At 39.5% G+C, this 23161-nt stretch overlaps 1 protein-coding gene across 1 annotated transcript in view; it reads left to right on the forward strand.

Moving 5' to 3' along the window:
- The window catches only part of LOC127426215 (voltage-gated potassium channel subunit beta-3-like), a 57611-nt gene that overhangs the window by 30060 nt on the left and 4390 nt on the right, over window positions 1-23161 (forward strand). Inside the window, exons 2-13 of the mRNA XM_051672882.1 lie at window positions 4937-4980; window positions 5172-5209; window positions 5364-5443; window positions 13404-13448; window positions 15331-15375; window positions 15466-15509; window positions 15581-15667; window positions 15761-15846; window positions 18273-18393; window positions 21521-21615; window positions 21698-21818; window positions 22381-22469. Of these exons, the coding sequence (XP_051528842.1) occupies window positions 4937-4980; window positions 5172-5209; window positions 5364-5443; window positions 13404-13448; window positions 15331-15375; window positions 15466-15509; window positions 15581-15667; window positions 15761-15846; window positions 18273-18393; window positions 21521-21615; window positions 21698-21818; window positions 22381-22469 (895 nt within the window). The remainder of the gene's footprint in view (window positions 1-4936; window positions 4981-5171; window positions 5210-5363; window positions 5444-13403; window positions 13449-15330; window positions 15376-15465; window positions 15510-15580; window positions 15668-15760; window positions 15847-18272; window positions 18394-21520; window positions 21616-21697; window positions 21819-22380; window positions 22470-23161) is intronic.

Genomic DNA, 23161 nt, shown 5'->3' on the forward strand with positions numbered 1-23161 from the left:
GACTGGCCAGGCAAACAAAAGTAGATGCGGAGAAAAAAAAAGCATGACGCAGCCACCTGGATCTAAACGTGCTGACAATCTGTCTCTTTCTATCTCTTAGTTTCTATTGGACTTATAAGTGAGCAGCAGCTTGTATGAAAAGCTGCTGCTGCTGTATGCAGGCAGTGATTGCACAAAGCTGATCTTCACTTGCTGTTATTGTACACAGCATGTGTCACTACGGGCGTACTCACACTGCCTTGTACCGTGCCCAAGCACGATTGTCCCCTTTCCCCACTCCTCCATTGGCCTGCACTCACATTGCACTTAATGTTCCGGGCCTGAGCATGCTTACGTCGTTACAATGCAAATTTTTGTTTTGAAGAAAAGCGCTCTTGCACAGCACAGTGGAGTCCATCATTATAACGTTACTTTGTGGCTTATTTGGAGTCGTCTGGGGCGTGGTGACACACAGCCCTCTCACATGCCTAAATGTCAACAGCATCGTACCACTGGAATTTATCCTTTTTGTCCGATGAGCTGCCAGATTTACGGAGTGCATTCCGTACCTTCAGATACTGAACCCGCAGTTTTTTCAGTTTGTCATGTCATTGCTCAATGGTTCTTTGGTATCCACGAGCACAAATATAGTCACAAATTTTACCAAATATCTTGGAGTTCTTGTGTGTTCTTGTGTGTTGTATCCAGTTGTTCCTGTATACTCTCGTCTGCCCAAATTTCCAGTAAACACTGCACCTCTGCAATAGATCAAAGTGATCCCTTTGCCCAGTTGCATCATTGACGTCATGTTTCGAGTTCTGTGCATGGTCACGGTTAGCAATCACACTAGATGTGTACTGTGCCTGAGCCAACTGAACCGTGCCTGAGCCCACCTCTTCAAGCTGGCCAAGGCATGGTTCAGCGTACCGTAAAGTCAGACGAACTGGACTTTGGGGGTCAAACGTGCTTGGGCACGGTACAGATCGCCTAGTGTGAGTACACCCTAATTAGCGACGGTGAGGGTGATACTCTAGCCTGAGTTCAACACTTTTTCAGTTATTCAGTCTGATGTTAAGGTGAGCAGTGAAGATGCTGTCACTTCCTTTAGTGTATGGAAAAATCATTGGATTAAAAGCTGATAAGCTGATGAGCCATATTCAAAGCTGTTGTAAAATAGCCAATATACAGCACTTTCCTTGAAAAGGGCACAAAATAAGCCCTGAATCTCCTGAATTTTATTTAAGGCCCGAAAAATAAGTAAATAAGTACATTTAAAAAGTAAGGGAAGTCTTAAAAAGTCTTTTTATTTTCTTTTTCAACAAATCAGTGAAAAGGAAGTCAGTGACAATGAAGTCTTGTTCTGCAGCAGCAACAGCTACTGCTAGAACAAACACAGACATACTGAGTTAAGCATGTGGACGTGGTGCTGCTACACAATTAGAAAAACACAAGACATGCTGCATCAATTGACAAATACAATCCCCATGTAGCAGTTCTAGACTTGTAGAACTGGGGAGGTGGAGGGTTTCAGAGAACACTCTTGCAGCGCGCTGCAGTGAAACTGTCTTACTTGCAAACTGAATGTAACAGTTAAAGGATGGGCAAGGAGGAGGCGGGAACCGGCTGAACAGTCAATGTAAAGTTTAATATAAAACTCAACAAACATAAACAAACACACACACATGCTGCGCGGCCACATGCGTCTCTCTCGAACTGGCATCTCTGGCCCCCCTTTATCTCGCTCTCCCGCTGATCAGCTGATTCACCCCGCACCCTCACGACCCAGCCATGCCCTCCTCCTTGTCACACTCCTCTCCTGCCCGATTCAGGCCGGGCTGCCACTGGACTGACCAAACCCCCCCCCCCCCCCCCCAATCTCTGGAAGGGAGACGCTGCCCTTTCGGCCGTTCCATCAGCCGGTGGTCCACCCTGGGGAGAGACGAGGGGAGGTGTGGGGAGAGGGAATGGGTAAGCGGGAGACACAGAGAGAGAGGAGAGAGAGAGAAAAACTTGCTCGCCAGTCCCTGGACTCGCTGTCACCAGGCCCTGAACCATTCCTCTCCTCTGGCAGACAATAGCTCGCTCCTCCCCTGGTGGTCGGCAGTGAGCCATCCTCTCCTTCTCGGTGGACGACAGCGGTTCCTCCGGCTCTAGGCAGCCAGCAGTGATCCCTCCGTCCCCGGGCAGACGGCCGCAGCTGCTCCCCGGCAGATGGCAGTGGCGAGGTCTCCATGACAGCGCATCCTTCCTCCTTCCTGGGTTTCGGAACCACTGTAACAGATAAAGGATGGGCAAGGAGGAGGCGGGAACCGGTAGAACAGTCAACGTAAAGTTTTAATTGTAGAACTCAACATAAAACAAACATAGACAAACACACACACATGCAGCAAGGCCGCATGTGTCTCACTCTCTCCAGAACTGGCGTCTCCGGCCTCCCTTTATCTCGCTCTCCCGCTGATCATCTGATTCAGCACCGGCTGTGCATCCTCACGGCCCAGCCATGCCCTCCTCCTCGTCACACTGAACAAATTTAAATGTTAGGCAAAAAGAGAGTACGCAATTTGACTGGCTACCCATTTACACGTCAAAGGACCTACCTGCTTACGATATGTGAGCCGATTGGCTTGACATATCACATGTAAGCGAGCTTGCACCATTCAGAGTTTTATGCCTGAACTTAGTCATAAATTTATATTATTTTAAAAACAATGGAAGCACTATGCTATAACAGGTGCATTCACTGCCTTTGCCTTGAGCACTTACTGGAAGCTTTTACTGATCCCTGCCCTAGCTGTTTGGTAATGTCTGCTGAAACCTAGCAGTCTTGCTGCCTTCAGAAATACCCCGAAACCTAAATTACGCCACTTAAAAGTGCAAGGGAACTGTAGTCACTGACACTGAACCTTGCAAGTTGAGCAATGCCAACAGGGAGGAAAGACTCTCTAACCAGATGACAAGCATTCATTCAACAATGGAACAGTTAAAGCTTTGGTGGAGGCTTTTGCAAGAGACAGGTCAACTGTTTTGAGTGCTGCTCAAAATGATGCAGAGGACATGGATGCAATTCTCAGCATGTGCCCTCTGACTGCCAGACTTTTGTGGCTATGTCAGGAGCTGCTGATCATGGGCTGGACCGTATGCCGGCAGTAGAGCCTGCAATCGCTATGATGGGGGTTCCATCTCAAGAAGCGGTATGACCTGAAGAACTATGCTCTAGTCTTCAGTGTAGAGCAACTGATGAACGTCTGTGTAAGTCATACAATGCCGCAGCTAGAGTTGCTCACTTTGGAAACTCATTTGCTCTGTCCCAAGTGATGCACTATACACTATACACTTACAGAAGAAACAATACACTCATCCTTGTAGTGTATGAATTTTAAAAGTGTAGTATCATCCCAAATTTAACACAAAATGTTTTACTAAACGTTTTTTACTAAAGCATTCGCTGTTTAACAGCTGATGGAAGTGACATTTCAAACGCACATGATGTGTTGCCGCTCAGTTCAACACTTATATCTAAAATAATTAACATATTCACACTGCGTGGGTGATGGTAAAGCATTCAACTAACATTTCTTATGTGCTGTCTTCACTAGTTTCGCTAGTTGCCACATTCTCCTTTATTTACATTTGTTTTGTAAGACCAGCAACACTTCTAGGTAACTAAATTTTCCAAGGTTACCTTCCCAGGATTGCCCCTCAACCTCAGCTGGACAGGTTAATTATCCCATGGGACCCCTTTTTCTTTTCACCACACCAGGGGACAGGGGACAATGCCTTGAATGCCCCCTATCCTTTGGCCTATCCTTGGTTTGCATCCATACGTACAGTGTGTATATCAAGAACGGACCAGCAGACTTTCTGTTTCAACAAAAGATCCAGGAGAGTGGAATCTCCATAACAAGGTGGTGAAGTCAATATGGCAGAAATTCCACCAAGCCCACAAATATAAATTATCAACAAGTAAGAATACTAATTGTCTGCTGTTTGCTATGGCAGAACAAAAGGCCGTTCCCTTACAGCTCAAAGATTTTTCTAATGGATTGTAGGCATCTTTGCAGGCATCTTCAAAACTCTTCAGTGTTTGTAATGTGTTAACATTGCACTCCTAATGAGTATATTGAAGAAAAAAAGAGACCGCTTGCTGATGGTCATCCAGAACTCATAAAACCGTAACCCTCAAACCTAAATGTAATAAAAATTAGTCCTAAATATATTAAAGGCCCTAAATGTAAAAACTTTTGGTACTGAATGTAAAAAAGGACCTACATTTAATAACCTGTGGTCCTAATTGTAATAACAGCCCTTAATATAATAAAGTTTTTAATAAATGGAATATAATATTTTTGGTTCTAAATGTAATGAAGGCTCTAATTGTCATAATTCTTACATTTATCATTTTATAATTAGTTCTAATGTTTACAGCTCCTACAGGCCATTTATAAATGAGTGACTAGTGAGATGACCAGTGTAGTGATCAATGATTTGTGCACTTAGTAAATAAGAACAATTTATCATTAGTTTAAAAATATATAGCCCCATATATTTATTCCAATACATTAATAAACATTTTGTTGACTTTTGGGTTAGGGTTAGCTAACCCCAACTGTATGTAAAGTAAATAAACTGTACCAACTGTACCATTTATCCATTATATCAACTATACTAACATCATTATACTAACTATCGTTATCTATCAAATATGAGTACACACAAATGATATCTAGGTATATACTAATACAGTATACGCAAACCCAAACTATCTTACCTACAATATATCAAACACCCTTTTGGTGCATTGGATTACACTAAAGGCCAGTTATTACATTTAGGACCAATTATTACATAGGTGCAAATTTTAAGTTTGATCACAGAAAAGTAATTGCACAACTCTCCTCAACAAGCCACACAATTTTAGGTCTTCAAATCCTTAACACACACTCTCTCTCTTTCTCAGAAACCTTGGGAAGTCGGGTCTACGCGTTTCTTGCTTGGGTCTTGGTGAGTAACCAATTACATCATTTTTTTAATCTCTGTCTTGTACTCCCAGGGGAAAATGTTATTGCTTAAAGTCAAAAATTCCTTATGAGATATAAAAATGGAGACAACAAAGACAATTAATGAGGTACAGTAATAAATGTGGCTCGATACATGTGAAATTACTAGGGACTTTTCCTCCTCTTTGTTTACAGGCACCTGGGTGACATTTGGCTCTCAGATATCTGATGAGGTGATTTACAATATTTATGATAAGTTTTACATTATTACATCACAAGTTTAACTCAAGCCTCTTTCTACAGAGTTATTTACATATAGTACATAAAACTTTAAAGGGACTAATCACTGTTATGCATGTGTTTGTGTGTGTGTATGTTTGTCTGTAGATGGCAGAGAGCTTGATGACGATAGCTTATGAGAATGGAGTGAATCTGTTTGACACAGCAGAAGTATATGCTTCAGGCAGGTATGATTGCCTTCAAAGTACTTTACTCTATTTCTCATGCCCTTTTATTCTGCTGTGTGGACCCTTACTGCATCACAGGCATAGATTTGGGTCTGGATGGAAGGGACATATCTCTACAAATATCTACCAATTGATGGCCAATATAAATCTGGGTCCTTAAAACCAGTTAAGAACCACTATATACGATATCAGAATCAGAATCAGAATCAGCTTTATTGCCAAGTATGCTTACACATACAAGGAATTTGTCTTGGTGACAGGAGCTTTCAGTGTACAACAATACAAAAACAATACAAAAACAGCAGCAAGGCATAGATAATAATAAAAAATAAAAACTAATTATACACATACGTACAGACACACACATACATACATACATACACACATATAGTTTAATTAAAAACATGGACCATTGGAGCATTGATCAAATAATCAATTTCCATCTTTTTCCCATTTCACCAGCTCTGAAATAATAACTTCTGTAAAATTAATCGCTACTTAGTAACCAGCACACTTTAAAATGCAGGGTCTCTACACTTCAGGAAGCATGTCTTTCCATTTCACGCTTGCAATGTCCTGCACACAGTGGGCATCTGACTGCCATCCGGCTCTGGTGACCTACATAACAGCATCAGGGATTTAGACATTTATGTTTTCAAATCAGCAAATTTTATGAATGAGCTAACATTACATGTGTTTTCAAAGCATATATTGAATTATAGATCAGGCCACACCCATCTGGATATACAGGTGCATCTCAATAAATTAGAATGTCGTGAAAAAGTTCATTTATTTCAGTAATTCAACTCAAATTGTGAAACTCGTGTAATAAATAAATTCAATGCACACAGACTGAAGTAGTTTAAGTCTTTGGTTCTTTTAATTGTGATGATTTTGGCTCACATTTAACAAAAACCCACCAATTCACTATCTCAAAAAATTAGAATATGGTGACATGCCAATCAGCTAATCAACTCAAAACAACTGCAAAGGTTTCCTGAGCCTTCAAAATGGTCTCTCAGTTTGGTTCACTAGGCTACACAATCATGGGGAAAACTGCTGATCTGACAGTTGTCCAGAAGACAATCATTGACACCCTTCACAAGGAGGGTAAGCCACAAACATTCATTGCCAAAGAAGCTGACTGTTCACAGAGTGCTGTATCCAAGCATGTTAACAGAAAGTTGAGTGGAAGGAAAAAGTGTGGAAGAAAAAGATGCACAACCAACCGAGAGAACCGCAGCCTTATGATTGTCAAGCAAAATCGATTCAAGAATTTGGGTGAACTTCACAAGGAATGGACTGAGGCTGGGGTCAAGGCATCAAGACACAGACATGTCAAGGAATTTGGCTACAGTTGTCGTATTCCTCTTGTTAAGCCACTCCTGAACCACAGACAACGTCAGAGGCGTCTTACCTGGGCTAAGGAGAAGAAGAACTGGACTGTTGCCCAGTGGTCCAAAGTCCTCTTTTCAGATGAGAGCAAGTTTTGTATTTCATTTGGAAACCAAGGTCCTAGAGTCTGGAGGAAGGGTGAAGAAGCTCATAGCCCAAGTTGCTTGAAGTCCAGTGTTAAATTTCCACAGTCTGTGATGATTTGGGGTGCAATGTCATCTGCTGGTGTTGGTCCATTGTGTTTTTTGAGTCACTGCACCCGTTTACCAAGAAATTTTGGAGCATTTCATGCTTCCTTCTGCTGACCAGCTTTTTAAAGATGCTGATTTCATTTTCCAGCAGGATTTGGCACCTGCCCACACTGCCAAAAGCACCAAAAGTTGGTTAAATGACCATGGTGTTGGTGTGCTTGACTGGCCAGCAAACTCACCAGACCTGAACCCCATAGAGAATCTATGGGGTATTGTCAAGAGGAAAATGAGAAACAAGAGACCAAAAAATGCAGTTGAGCTGAAGGCCACTGTCAAAGAAACCTGGGCTTCCATACCACCTCGGCAGTGCCACAAACTGATCACCTCCATGCCATGCCGAATTGAGGCAGTAATTAAAGCAAAAGGAGCCCCTACCAAGTATTGAGTACATATATAGTAAATGAACATACTTTCCAGAAGGCCAACAATTCACTAAAAATGTTTTTTTTATTTTTTATTGGTCTTATGATGTATTCTAATTTTTTGAGATAGTGAATTGGTGGGTTTTTGTTAAATGTGAGCCAAAATCATCACAATTAAAAGAACCAAAGACTTAAACTACTTCAGTCTGTGTGCACTGAATTTATTTAATACATGAGTTTCACAATTTGAGTTGAATTACTGAAATAAATGAACTTTTCCACGACATTCTAATTTATTGAGATGCACCTGTACACTCACTAAGCTCTTTATCAGGAACACTATGGTTCTAATAAAGTGCCCGATGTGGTCTTCTGCTGTTGTAGCCAAACTGCCTCAAGGCTCAATGTGTTGTGCATTCTGAGATGATATTCTGCTCACTTCAGTTGTACAGAGTGGTTTTCTGAGTTACTGTATCCTTTCTGTCAGCTCAAACCAGTCTGGCCATTCTCCGTTGACCTCTCTCATCAACGAGGCATTTCTTTCCACAGAACTGCCGCTCACTGGATGTTTTTGGCACCATTCTGAGTAAACTCTAGAGACTGTTGTGTGTGAAAATCCCAGGAGATCAGCAGTTATAGAAATATTCAGACCAGCCCGTCTGGCTATTGTCCATTAGTTGATTATTATTTGAGGAATTATTATTTTTATAATTATTCATCATTTTAAAAATAGTTATAATTATTATTTATTATAGTTTATTTTTAATTATAATTTTTTTAATTTTAATTTTTTTAATCATTTATATAATTATTATCCAGGCAAATAGCGCAGAGTTTTGTGAATGAAGCTTTCAGCCTTATTCAAATGGAAAGGAGGCATGTTTATATATATATATATATATATATATATATATATATATATATATATATATATATATATACCGGTCAAAAGTTTTGAAACACTTACTCGTTCTTTATTATAATTTTTTTTTTTTTGTTTTGTTTTTTTTCTCCACATTTTAGAATAATAGTAAAGTCATCAAAACTATGGAATAACATAAATGGAACTATGGGAATTATGTTGTGACTAAACAAAATCCAAAATAAATCAAAACTGTGTTATATTTTAGCATCTTCAAAGTAGTCACCCTTTGCCTAGAATTTGCAGACATGTACTCTTGACATTTTCTCAAACAACTTCTTGAGGAATCACCCTGGGATGCTTTTTAAACAGTATTGAAGGAGTTCCCATCTCCTAAAACGTTTTTATTTTGTTATTAAATTTTTGTTTTATAGTGAAAATTAATATGGTGGCACAATTATATTTTTGTCTGCAAAACTAATTCCAAACATTTAAGCATACGCCTTCAGATCAAAAGATTTTTAAGATCATGAGAAACATTTCAGTCAAGTGTTTCAAAACTTTTGACCGGGTAGTGTGTGTATATATATATATATATATATATATATATATACACACAGTATATTAATATATATGGGTCAGGAGCTTCAGTTAATGTTCACATTAACCATCAGAATAGGGAAACAAATTTGATCTCAGTGATGTAGACCGTGGCATGATTGTTGGTGCCAGATGGGCTGGTTTGAGTATTTCTGTAACTGCTAATCTCCTGGGATTTTCATGCACAACTGTCTCTAGAGTGTAAAGAGAATGGTGCGAAAAAAACAAAAAACTTTCAGCGAGCGGCAGTTCTGTGGGCGAAAACAGCTTATTGATGAGGTCACAGGAGAATGGTCAGAATGGTCTAAGCCGACAGGAAGGTGACAGTAACCCAAATAAACATGCATTACAACAGTGCTATGCAGAAAAGCATTTCTGAACACACAACATCGAACATTGAGGTGGATAGGCTACAGCAGCACAAGACCCCTCCGGGTACCACTACTGTCAGCTTAGAACAGGAAATTGAGGCTGCAGTGGGCACAAGCTCACCAAAACTGGATAGTAGAAGATTGTAAAACATCACCTGGTCTGACAAATCTGGATTTCTGCTGAGGTACACAAATGATCACATTTTTTCACCATTCTGATGGTTGATGTGAACATTAACTGAAGCTCCTGACCCATATCTGCATTATTTTATACATTGCACTGCTGCCACATGATTGGCTAATTAGATAATTGCATGAATAAGTAGATGTACAGGTGTGCCTAATAAAGTGGCCGGTGAGTGTATATACAGTATATATAAAGTATACATATATACAATATTGGCGATATCATCTCTTTCTCAGGGGTGTGGTGTATTCAAAGTTGTCCAATATAATTCTCTCAGCGATGAGAATGTCGTCCCCCCCACCCACAACTCACCACACGCCCCACCAAGAGTGAACCACATTTTAGCGACCACGAGGAGTTTACCCCATGTGACTCTACCCTCCCTAGCAACCGGGCCAATTTGGTTGCTTAGGAGACCTGGCTGGAGTCACTCAGCACGCCCTGGATTCGAACTTGCGACTCCAGGGGTGGTAGTCAGCATCTTTACTTGCTGAGCTACCCAGGCTCCCCTCTCGCCCTGTTTTTGAGTAAAGCTTGCCTTCAACTGCATTCTTGTGTTTCGGCTCCTTATTATTACCTGAACTAGCATGGTGGTAGCGGACAGTTGACACTCAAGCCCATCTTTGCAACTGTTTCTTGCAATACCAAACCTCATAGAAGCATGGACTTCCCTGCAAAAGCTAACGTAAGATCAACTGTCGGTGTGACAGCGCGTAGCATCTGACATGTACAGAAATGGCAGCTACTAACTGCACGCTGAAGCAATGGTGTCTCTCTAAGACGGAGAGTATAAATAGTTTTGAGTACTTGAGATCTTTAGATGAGAAATTCAGCTGCTATATTGCCAAAGGTGTAACGTGGCTAAAGAAAAAGAGCCCAGCCCACGAGAGGATTTTGTGATGATAACGACACTTTGCCTGAGGCTAGATGTCTCGGTGCTATACAGAAAGTTAACTCCCTGGAGCTCATGCTTGTACAAATTGCAAACTATTGTCCAATTTTTTCAAGGAATAAATAAGTTACAAATTCAACTGCATTCATATGGCAAGCCATAAGGCTGCACATCGACTTTCAGGTCACTGGTGCTCGGTTCAATGCAAATCTGTTGTACAGCTATAAGTATGGAGCCCAGACGGCCCTGTCTGGGTTTTAAGAGCAGTTTTAATGCTGCCCGTAGAAGACCAAGCGTCAAGGTCTGTTCCCTGTGCAAGCAGGCTGGCCGCTCAGACGTATGCCACTTTGTGAGTGAGTGTGACTATCTCCCGGATAGCGATCAGCTCTACATCATAAAGGCAAGTCAAATAGTGGGTGTATTGGAAAGGGTCAGATGTGGAGGATGATGTGCAGGATAGTCCACTCCGTGTGACAAAACCACTGATGCAACTCACCAGGATTCCGTAGCCTACAGGATTCAGACACGTCAATCCGCATACTTTGATGTTTTCTATGGTCACCATGAGGAGTCAGTGATGTTTTTTTTTTTTTTATTTAACCTCTAGTGGGTGCTATTGCAGTGTAGAACCAAAGAGTTCCAACTGTGGAGCTCTTCTGTGGGGGTAATACACCACATGAGCTATTACTCTGGTAGAAGGTTTTCTAGGCTCTTTTTAAGTGTGACCTTCGCCTATCTGCGTCAAAAAAGTAATAAACCCCAAGTCAAATTTTATTCTTGGCTGGATCTGGTGTGCTGGCACTATCACAGCCAGTCCCCATCGTATCAATACCCTGGCCTCTTGCCCAGCTCCAGACACTGTTGGTCAGAAGCAATCCTTCATTGGAGCATTCAAGGTTGATACCAAAGTGTTCAACACACATGGTGCAGTCAGGTAGTCGGGCATTGGTGCAACTCTGTATGTGTCACATGGTGACAAGCTTCTTTAGTGCGAACCTGCAGGGTTCACAGACTATGAGGCTACCATGTTAGGTAAAACCCCTTTCTATTGCCACTGCCATTAACACTGTAGTCAGTACATCATCTAGTCTGACAAAAATTCTTGTGTTTTTCAGATAGCAAGCTCTGTGTGCCAGCATATGAGAAACTGTGCTGCGGTGAGTTCTTGGCAAGTCCCCACATTATAACTTTCCTGTCTGTAGCTAGCAGGTACCAGGTCTCTGTCAGACACGTTTCAGGATCTGCCATTCCTTCCTCTGACTTTGCCAGTTCCAATGCTCCACCATGCCATGACGATGGCTGCCAGGTGTGCTGCTTCATTCCACATACTGCAGACTCCGTTGTACACTTTAACTCTGTATCAGAGGTGTTGGATGGATCTGTATGTCTCCACTTTACCAGCTGCCCTGCCTGGGTGGCTATACATTCTAAATGACCCAGTCTTTGTCGCACTCATGTCCATCCCAGTCAGGTTACGAGACCTTCGAAGAAACTGACAAATGTGAAAGACGTTAAGAGCTACCTGAATGTGGCTATCATTGCTGCTGATGGCCTGGATTTAGACAAAGCTGTGGAGCGTGTGATGAATGGTTGCCATTCCTGTGCTGCACTTTGCCATGCGCCAAGTGCAAAGGTTGAGCAGTCCAACTCCTTCCCACCTGATGCTAAAGTTTGCCCATCAGGTCATACTTATCCTGCAAAAGGCTGTAACATTGTTCCCCTTGACCCTGCTACGTACAGATGAGTGCTATAAAACCTTGCAGGATGCATTGATACAGCTCTGGATGGCCTACTAGCAGTCATCCACACTGACCTCACTCCTGTATTTAAGGCTCTTGTCAACGATGGCTTTCTGCACCAGCACAGGAACACATTAGAGATGGGGCGTGCAAATAATCCCAACAAGAATCCTGCTGGGGAAAAAGCCATTCAAGAGCTGGTGGGAAAGTTGTAGATCTAGCTCCATAAGGCGGTTCTGTCTCTCCCCTCTCTGTGGCAGTCACCAGGGCCACACTGATCTTTCATCTCTGCTCTCGTGGCCTGTTATCCAGGGAAATATGGACCCAACAAGACCAGTTTTCCTATGCCCAAATCCCCCTGGGTGATCATATTCTAATAGCCATTCAGCAACAGCAGCGCCTCATCAATCAGCCACATAGTGAGCACTCTAAAGCCCCATTTTGTACGACGAAGCCATTCTACTTAACTTGATGTCGGTTACTCTGATGGGAACAAATCAGGGGCACGTGACCAATACCTTGTCGTCTTTGCGGATCCCCGCCCGCTTCCCATTTTGTTACATCAGGAAGTTTGTGGGGTCTCAGATGCACCGCTCATTTGTGCGTGAGGCAGTCTGACTGCTTCAAGGTTCCATCTGAGGTCTTTGATGACTTTCCACCAGGGTTGTGTCTCTTAAGTGGTGTAGCAATCACTTTAGTTTTTATCTCAATAAGTAAAATTACAAATAAAGTGAGTGGTTTATGGTTAAAACAAGTAGAAAAAAATCTGCCACTGAGGAAAAAAAGACAAAATACACTTATATTTGTCATTTCTTATATTTAAACTAAATAAGGCTTAAAGCTTAAATATGTAACTTGCTCTGTTAAAATACTTTCTCCTATCCCATCTTAAAATGCAGAGACAGCTATAAGTAAGCCATTTGTAGGTTAATTTTTTTCAAAAACTGTAAACACTGTTTGTTTTGAACGACCCATTTATACAAACACAATAACACTGACTCAACCAATGGCATGAGTTGGGGGCAGGACTATTTCTTTAATTGACCAACAGCAAACAGGGGCGGATTAAGATGCTTATTTTTGCAATTCTGTTCTGTGGTGCTAGTAGCGCAGAAATTACATATTTCAGCTTTAACACTGTATGCAATTTTGCATCTCGGATTAATGTATCTTTTTTTAAGGATAATTAGATATTTGACTTAGAAACATGATAAAGATTAAGGCTGATTAAGAATTTTTTTTTTTTTTTTTTTTTGCTGTGCAATTATAGGAAACTGATTTTGTGTCCTTCTTTCCTTCAGGGCTGAAATCACTCTAGGGAACATCATTAAGAAGAAAGGCTGGAGGTGACCTGCTTAATGTATCTCAATTTGTATCAATATCGTGGGAAATCAATTTGAATATATGTATATCAAGTAATTAGACTCTATACCAGTGCTCGAATTAACACGTTTTATAAGCTCATCCTGTATACTGAGGTGTGGCGTGATCAGATGTGGTGGGTTCAGACCCCTGACAATAAGTACAATATTTAAAAAAAAAATCAAAAAAAAAATCTAAAAGTCAAAGAAAAAGTATATGAATAGCACAATCAAAATATACAATAAATAAACAAAAATATGTCAGGAAAAGGAACATCTAGTTTGTCTAATTGTATGACTCTTGGTCAAAGGGGGTGTTAACAAAAAAAAATTATGATTTCATAGCAATAGAACAAATAGCCTGAAAACACATTAAAAAGCATCAGTTATTTAAAAAATATTTTTGTTATGAGGGGTCCTGAGCCCAAGACCTTTCTCAATGTAACCCCTTAAACTCTGCAGACCTGCCTGTGGGTCCAGTTGATGGGGCCAATAATGTGTAATAAGTTAATGCTTAAAAAGCAAAAGTCCCCTTATACATAAATAGTCATATGTGGTACCATTTGAACTTTTCACAGAACTCCCTCATTTTTGCATTTATGTAACATAAAATAAAAATATCTGAAAGCCTCTGGATTGCAAATGAACACCACCCTGTGGTAATGATGTAGAAGCATGAAAATTAATATAAAAGTATTTCAAATGGCACTAAAATAGACACGTCATGTATTAAATAAAAGCTTTCATTCTCAGGAATGTTCAAATTCTTTTGCTGCCATAACACCACAGTTCAAATGATTATCAAAAGATCCACAATGTATATGAAATATGATCTCTGTAAGAACAAATATAAACGTCTCATGTCTGCTCTGATCACTGCTTCTCTAAGCCCCAAGTAGCCACAACCTTTATATTAGCTCTTACCTTAGGCTGTTTTCTTCAAAATTAGCCATTTTCTACCTGTCTGTGAGCTTGCTTGGGTAAATAATCCAATGTAATGTCTCAGATGCCCAGAACAAAATATGCAGTCCAGCAGAAAAATCATAACAAATCATTAGCAACATTTTTTTTAAACTGGCGATGTCAGCTTTCCAACAAAACCTAGATTAAGCTTCTACTGTAGTGCACTCAGAGGCAGAGATGTCTGATGAAACAGAGCGGAAGGTGCGTGGGATTACAAAATAGACTGAATGCTTATGGATGAGCACATGTGTTAGGGGTCAGCTGCGTTAGAGCACCACCTGCATTTCAGATCTAAATATTGTGATGGAAAATGTTTTTTTCCAATTACATGCTGCCATTCAGTGCCTTTCTAAGCATATGGTGACCCCAAAGCGAAATCCTACTTTGAGGGGGCCCTAAGCGACTGCTTAAACCGCTTTTAGCTAGAAACGGCCCTGATGTCATTTAGTGGAATGAACCAAGACATTTTGCTCATAGAGCAAACAGAGCCTTAATCACAGGCTTTTAAAGACATCATAAGATTGTAAACATACACAATATTATTAATGAATTATTTGATTTATTATTATTTTATTTTTTTATTGGATTGGTTCTGTGAAATAAGACCAATATTTTGCAATTATTCTACACTATGTGTAAGGTGGGCCTTTAAATGTGGGTTTGAAAAACTGTCTAACCATAATATGCAGTAGAATGTAAGGGTTTAAGCACTGCTCTTCTCAGTCAGATAAAGGATTGTCCAGCCAATCTTGTATGGTCTGGGCAGACATATGTTTTTATTTATTTTTATTTGTGTATTCTAGGTTAGGAAAAGTCCATTTAATTAATTAAGGAGAACATTTATAAAACAAGATTAAGATTGTTTACTGTATAATAACCCGTCTCCCTCAAAAATGTGTTTCAGACGGTCCAGTTATGTAGTAACAACTAAGATCTACTGGGGAGGACAGTGAGTATATATTCAGTTCTACCATGCCATATTTTCAAAATGACACAAATGATAAAGTTCCTCTCTGACATTACTATTCATAATCTACAGAGCAGAGACGGAGAGAGGTCTGTCCAGAAAACACATTATAGAAGGTAAACTGCTCTTCATGGTGACTGCAATAATGGTGGTAATAATGATGATAGTGATGGTGATGTATCTGTAGGTCTCAGAGGTTCGCTGTCTAGACTACAGCTAGATTATGTGGATATCGTCTTTGCCAATCGAAGTGATGTAAACAGCCCTATGGAAGGTCTTGACTTTTTTTTTTACCATCTTTAATGGCAGTTAAAAATGCATAAGTTATGGCATATCAACAGCACTGTGGTGTGTTTGTGGTTAACAGAGGTAGTACGTGCGATGACATTCGTTATAAACCAGGGAATGGCCATGTACTGGGGCACATCCCGATGGAGTGCCATGGAGATCATGGTAAGTTCTAGCCATCTCTTCCTCTATTTATCCTTTCTCTCGGACATATATCAAAGTTTATATCATACATTTCCATCATACATTTGCCATTTTAATTAAATGACTGTATACAATATTAGTTGTTATTAGCCCCTTTCACACATACAGCCTTTTCCAGAAAATTTACTGCATTTTTAGAGATTGTGTGTGAACACAACGTTTTTGAAAATAATTTTTTCTCTGGCAATTTCTCTTAATGAGAATTTGCATCATAAATTTCTATATTGATGGTATGTGTGAACAGCACATGTGGTATATACAGGTGCATCTCAATAAATTAGAATGTCGTGGAAAAGTTCATTTATTTCAGTAATTCAACTCAAATTGTGAAACTCGTGTATTAAATAAATTCAGTGCACACAGACTGAAGTAGTTTAAGTCTTTGGTTCTTTTAATTGTGATGATTTTGGCTCACATTTAACAAAAACCCACCAATTCACTGTCTCAAAAAATTAGAATACATCATAAGACCAATAAAAAAAACATTTTTAGTGAATTGTTGGCCTTCTGGAAAGTATGTTCATTTACTGTATATGTACTCAATGCTTGGTAGGGGCTCCTTTTGCTTTAATTACTGCCTCAGTTCGGCGTGGCATGGAGGTGATCAGTTTGTGGCACTGCTGAGGTGGTATGGAAGCCCAGGTTTCTTTGACAGTGGCCTTCAGCTCATCTGCATTTTTTGGTCTCTTGTTTCTCATTTTCCTCTTGACAATACCCCATAGATTCTCTATGGGGTTCAGGTCTGGTGAGTTTGCTAGCCAGTCAAGCACACCAACACCATGGTCATTTAACCAACTTTTGGTGTTTTTGGCAGTGTGGGCAGGTGCCAAATCCTGCTGGAAAATGAAATCAGCATCTTTAAAAAGCTGGTCAGCAGAAGGAAGCACGAAGTGCTCCAAAATGTCTTGGTAAACGGGTGCAGTGACTTTGGTTTTCAAAAAACACAATGGACCAACACCAGCAGATGACATTGCACCCCAAATCATCACAGACTGTGGAAACTTAACACTGGACTTCAAGCAACTTGGGCTATGAGCTTCTCCACCCTTCCTCCAGACTCTAGGACCTTGGTTTCCAAATGAAATACAAAACTTGCTCTCATCTGAAAAGAGGACTTTGGACCACTGGGCAACAGTCCAGTTCTTCTTCTCCTTAGCCCAGGTAAGACGCCTCTGACGTTGTCTGTGGTTCAGAAGTGGTTTAACAAGAGGAATATGACAACTGTAGCCAAATTCCTTGACATGTCTGTGTGTGGTGGCTCTTGATGCCTTGACCCCAGCCTCAGTCCATTCCTTGTGAAGTTCACCCAAATTCTTGAATCGATTTTGCTTGACAATCCTCATAGGGCTGCGGTTCTCTCGGTTGTGCATCTTTTTCTTCCACACTTTTTCCCTTCCACTCAACTTTCTGTTAACATGCTTGGATACAGCACTCTGTGAACAGCCAGATTGAATGTTTGTGGCCTACCCTCCTTGTGAAGGGTGTCAATGATTGTCTTCTGGACAACTGTCAGATCAGCAGTCTTCCCCATGATTGTGTAGCCTAGTGAATCAAACTGAGAGACCATTTTGAAGGCTCAGGAAACCTTTGCAGGTGTTTTGAGTTGATTAGCTGATTGGCATATCACCATATTCAAATTTTTTGAGATAGTGAATTGGTGGGTTTTTGTTAAATGTGAGCCAAAATCATCACAATTAAAAGAACCAAAGACTTAAACTACTTCAGTCTGTGTGCACTGAATTTATTTAATACACGAGTTTCACAATTTGAGTTGAATTACTGAAATAAATGAACTTTTCCATGACATTCTAATTTATTGAGATGCACCTGTATACCAGTAAAGGCAACCCAACAATTTTCCTGTAATTTACCTGGTTGCATGTGTGAAAGGGGCTATTATCTGCAATGCTAATAGTACAGTAACCCCAAAATGTATCTGGACAATTAAGTGATACTTTAAAAATGTTTTAATGGCATTGCATTAAAAATATCAAATCAAATGGCATGTATTTGAAAGGAAAATAGCACAGGCACAATTTTCAAGCAAAACATTTTGCAAAAAGAAGTTTGATATGATAAAATGATAAAACTATGTCCATATGTACAAAATGTCCACAGTTAACTTGCTGAACTACACCTCTAGTTACTCTGCTAAGAACTTGAGGAGAACTCATTTCATACATCCACTAAAATCACCTTTAGACCAGTTGGTTAAAAGTGATTTCAAAAAAGGCTCAGAAAAGTTTGCCTGAAGATGCCACTTGGTTTGATATTTTGTTATCTAATGCAATTATATTAATATATTCTAAGGGGCCATTCTAGATACTTTGCCACTGAAAGGACAATTTAATTACATTTGCGGTCTATTTGTTTGTTTGTTTGTGTAGGAGGCATACTCTGTAGCAAGGCAGTTTAACTTGATCCCACCAGTGTGTGAGCAAGCCGAGTATCACTATTTCCAGAGGGATAAAGTAGAGGTGCAGCTGCCCGAGCTCTACCACAAGATTGGTCAGTCAACAAATGTTACTCACAATTTAAAATAATGTTCAGGCAATATTAAAAGGGATTGTACTAATTTATTGACTCGGTTCCAAAATCTAGTTAGCTGCGTCACTGTGCACAGCCTACAAAGGCAGCAACTTTCCAAAGGCACTTTCACACCAAACATGGAAAGAAAAAACAGATTCAGATGAAGTATGTCCGAAATCTATTTATACTACTCGCAGGCATGCATACCTAAACTAAAGTACTGTTTTGCAGGTAGATAAGTGCGTCCTTCATCACATACAGTGCATGCTGTGACAGTATGTGGTTTCAGACACAGTTTGAGAGAACATGCAATATATAAAAAAGAACAAATGAGGTAAACAAGACACAGCTGGGGAACAATCAGAGAGAGAACTGGGAATCCAGACAAGAACAAAGAAACAATGGCTGTCTCGTTTGGAAAGCTGCGTCCTCCGGAGGTCGCATTTGTCGGCCGCATACATCATCGAGGATGTCTCGTTTCAGAAAAGCGAGTAGGACACTTCGAATGAAGCCTTCGTATGCGACCTTCTTTCATGGGAATTCGGAGGATGCATGAGGTGTATCCTGCGTGGGCACTCATGACCCACAACTCTTTGCTTCAACAGAAATGTCAAAAAAAAAAAAGAAATGACGCCAATTTGCCCATAAATATGATGTTCAAACACAAGTAATGTTAATTCCCAAGTTGAAGTACCTCAGTAGATGGGTGCAGAGTATATAATATGTATAATTATATTAATATATAATTAAAATAAAGTATTAGACTAAAAGTACACCTGTAAAATCTATTTTCTTTTCTCTTTACATCATTATAACTCTCCTAAAGTTTACCTCATACATTCCTTTCTAAAGGGACTTCGTTCCCTTCTCACTCAAAGCGCTCGCACTTGTTAAAGAGTTGCGTGCTGTCATAGCAACCACGATACGTTTGTCCTACAAAGGCCGTCTCGTTTAAACGATACTTATTTAAAGGAGGACGCTCGGTATACTGCAGCCTTCAAAGGACGCATCCTACTTAGTACGCAGCCTTCGAAACGAGACACAGCCAATATTTCAAGATAAAAGTCCAACCTCCTAGCAACCTCTGCTGGCTGCTAGGGGAAATTCCTATGCATAACAGCATTAAACCTGATTTTATTCACTTCAACTACTACAATGTGCAAAACGATTTAAAGGCAGAAAGCGCATCAAAGAATTCTGATTAGCTTACCAAAGAAATTGACAGTGGCCCGTGGCCACATTTTTGTTTGCGGTTTACACAGTCTAGTGCTGTCACAGAGACTGGTGAGATATCTCAGGACACTTAATTTCAGTGATTTTTCATGGAGTGGGAACATTAAGAAAAACCCTAATTAAAAACAAAAAGCACAATCATTTGAATCTTCTGACAGTCCTAGATTGTTTTTAATAAAAAAATAAAAAAAACAAAATAAAAAAAAAGTTATTAATACTGAAGGAGCAAATTGAGGTAGGCAATTGCAAATATGTGCAGAATATACATGAAAGAATAAAATAATATTTATTGGGATAAACTTTATATCTTACACGGCAAAAGTGTTAATGTTTACTGAATGTTTGCATGTTTATGCAGACAACTTTGTTGATAAAAGAGTTTTCAATGCGTTAACGCCCTTATGAGTACTGATGTGTACAACTACTGCTCCACACACATGACCCAAAGCTTATATGTTATTGGTCCATGCAGATTCATTGTCCGCTGAAGAAAAAAACTATGACTGGTGAATGTTCACTTTCGGTGTGAAATGCTCCATAGGAATACATTTGTTTCTATTTATAATCTTATTCACACCAAACATTCACACAAAATATTACATTTAGGTGAAAAAGGGCCTTAAGGCTGTGCCGGTCCTACCTAATAAGTGGCATAAGCAGCTGCATAGGGCTCGGTGACCACCAGGGGGCCCCCTACCAGGGATTCAGTGTAGCTAAGTAATTATTTGTAATTAAGTGTAAATAGCACTGGCCGTATAGCCCAGCTATATGCATGCCAGTAGTTCGATGGAATGTGTCAAAACTATGAAAATATATTTTAAAATTGCTGAAAAAAGGCATGGAGACATAAGTATATAAATATGACATTAATACATTTAAGAGCCAGTGTGGCCATTTTCCTGGTTCGGGGCGCGTGGATGGCAGCTTTCTTTAGCGGCTCGGCATCTCGTGGGCCAGTGAAAAGCAAGGGTCATGATGGCAGTAGGGAACTCTGAGTTCACTTGGTCATTTAATCCTGCCTCATTCATTTAAAAATTCTTGAAATTTAATTAAAGAGATGTAGCAATTTGTGCATGTGATACTTTTTAATAAATTGACTTGTTTATATGCACAATTTTAAGCTTGCTTAGTTATTGGTATTGGGTGTGTTTGGTTAGGTGTATGTGTACAGGGGGGCCCATTCTGAAAATCTGCCTAGGGCCCCAAAATTCTAGTGCCAGCCCTGCCTTAAGGCAGCATCTTAAACCTAAACGTAACCTCGTAAGTGACTGAATTAAAACACTCTAGAAGGGCAGAAACTCCACGCCCCACAAAAATAGCACTCCTCACGTGAAGGGCAAAAGATGCAACTCAAAGTTCCAAATTCCAAAAGAGTTTAGCATTAGCTTGTTGCTAAGCTAATGATACATAAGCACACACAAATACTAGGTGAAATAGTCTATTTTTAATTAGATTTTTAGTTCAATCTACTGATAATTTTCAGTATTAAATCAGTTGTTTATCGTTAACGGACAACAACATTACTGTCTTTAAAATTTTGTTATGATCTGTGATGACATGATGAATATGTAGTACTACATTATATATACTGTATATAATAAATGATAAAGTGCTAATAAGTTAATATCCACTGAACTTCAGTTTATATGGGAGACAACACATATAAATAAATTGAATTTTTAAGGTCCACATTATAATTTTTTTATGTCTCTAAAAGCAAATCTAAAAAATCTAAATTTTTACATTTTAAAATTGTTCTAGCAAAAGTGCTCAACTGCTTAATTTTATTTGTTTGGTTTAAGATCTGTTGCGAACTAGGAAAGATCTAAATCAGACTACAAGTCTTGTGACTCTCACATGTTCACTGTCTCAGGTGTTGGAGCATTGACGTGGTCTCCTCTTGCATGTGGACTGATCACAGGCAAATACAGTGATGGGGTTCCAGACTGTTCACGAGCCGCTATGAAAGTGAGTCGGAAAGTGTGTACATAGTCATAGACGTTCTCTTCATCTGTAGTTGCCATATGTATTATGTGAATGTGTTTATCAGGGTTATCAGTGGCTGAAGGAGCGAGTGTACAGTGAAGAGGGCCGCAGACAGCTCGCTAAAATCAAAGAGCTCCACCTGGTGGCAAACAGGCTGGGCTGCACCGCTTCTCAACTTGCCATTGGTGAGTGTCTTTAAGTAAGACAATCAGGAATTTTTTATTGTAATATTGTTTTTGTAGGTTGGTTTCATTAAACAGTGTTTTTGGACTAGGAAGGAAGTTCTGAACGCTGGAGTTAAAGGGATAGTTCACCCAAAAATAAAATTCTTTCATAATTTACTTACCCGCATGTTGTTTCAAACCAGTGTGACATTTTGTCTTCCGTGGAACACAAAAGATGACGTTAGGAAGTATGTTAGTCTCAGTCACCGTTCACTTTCATTCAGTATTTTTTCCATCCAATGAAAGTGAATAGTGGCTGGGGTTGTCATTCTGCCTAACATCTCCTTTTGTTTTCCACAGAAGAAAGACATTCATACTCATTTAAAACATAAGGGTGAGTAAATAATGACTGAATTTTCATATTTGTGTGAACTATCTTTTCAAAGTGTACATTGTAAATCAAACTTTTTTTATTCAAGGAAACTCATTTTTCAGGATATGACCTCTTTAAATAATAAATAAATATGATTTATTAATATAAACAGCTGACTTATATAAATGTAATGTAAATTCTCTCACTCAGCATGGTGCTTACGTAGTGAAGGAGTAAGTTCTGTACTTCTTGGTGTCTCCAATACAGACCAGCTTCTAGAGAACCTTGGAGCCCTTCGGGTAACACACACACACACACATACACACTCACACTTTTTTACTAGTAGAATTGTTGTCAAGAAAAGAAAACTAGTCTGCAGATCAGTGGTTCCCTTATGTATGAGAAACACTCAACATCATGCAGCATCTGCAGTCTTTGTTTCTGGCAAGTCCAACACTGTTAAAAAAAAACAATGTTAATTCATGTCTATTATCTTGGAAGCCTTTGAATATGCTTTGAATATGCTAGTGTATTTTTAAGAGTTGATAAAAATAACCTAGCTGATAATAATATAATGTAGCTGATTTATGCATTTAAAATGATACACTATCCACCTTATTTTACGACGTGAAAGTAAGTAAGCAGTTGCATTTCTGGCAAGTGCTACAAAGTTCTGTTATCATTAGCCACAATGTAAATAACTCGAAGGATAATAATACCATATTTAGTGGTGTGGGCTTATAAACTATCATATTTATAGTAAAAGAGAAAGTAGATAATTTACTTGTTGCTGTGTGTTGTGTTAAAGAGATGATCATAAAATCGTTACTTTACTGACAGCGTGGTGATGCAGTATTGCAGTCTCCATGTAAACCTCCATTCATATGTACCTGCATAACCTCCAGTGATACCTTTATTTATTTATTTCCAATAATAGGCAATATTTCATAAGCCATGATAAATGCGAGATTCGCTGTAAAGAAAGAGAGAA

Source organism: Myxocyprinus asiaticus, chromosome 3 (assembly GCF_019703515.2).
Source record: "Myxocyprinus asiaticus isolate MX2 ecotype Aquarium Trade chromosome 3, UBuf_Myxa_2, whole genome shotgun sequence".
Classification (NCBI taxonomy): domain Eukaryota; kingdom Metazoa; phylum Chordata; class Actinopteri; order Cypriniformes; family Catostomidae; genus Myxocyprinus; species Myxocyprinus asiaticus.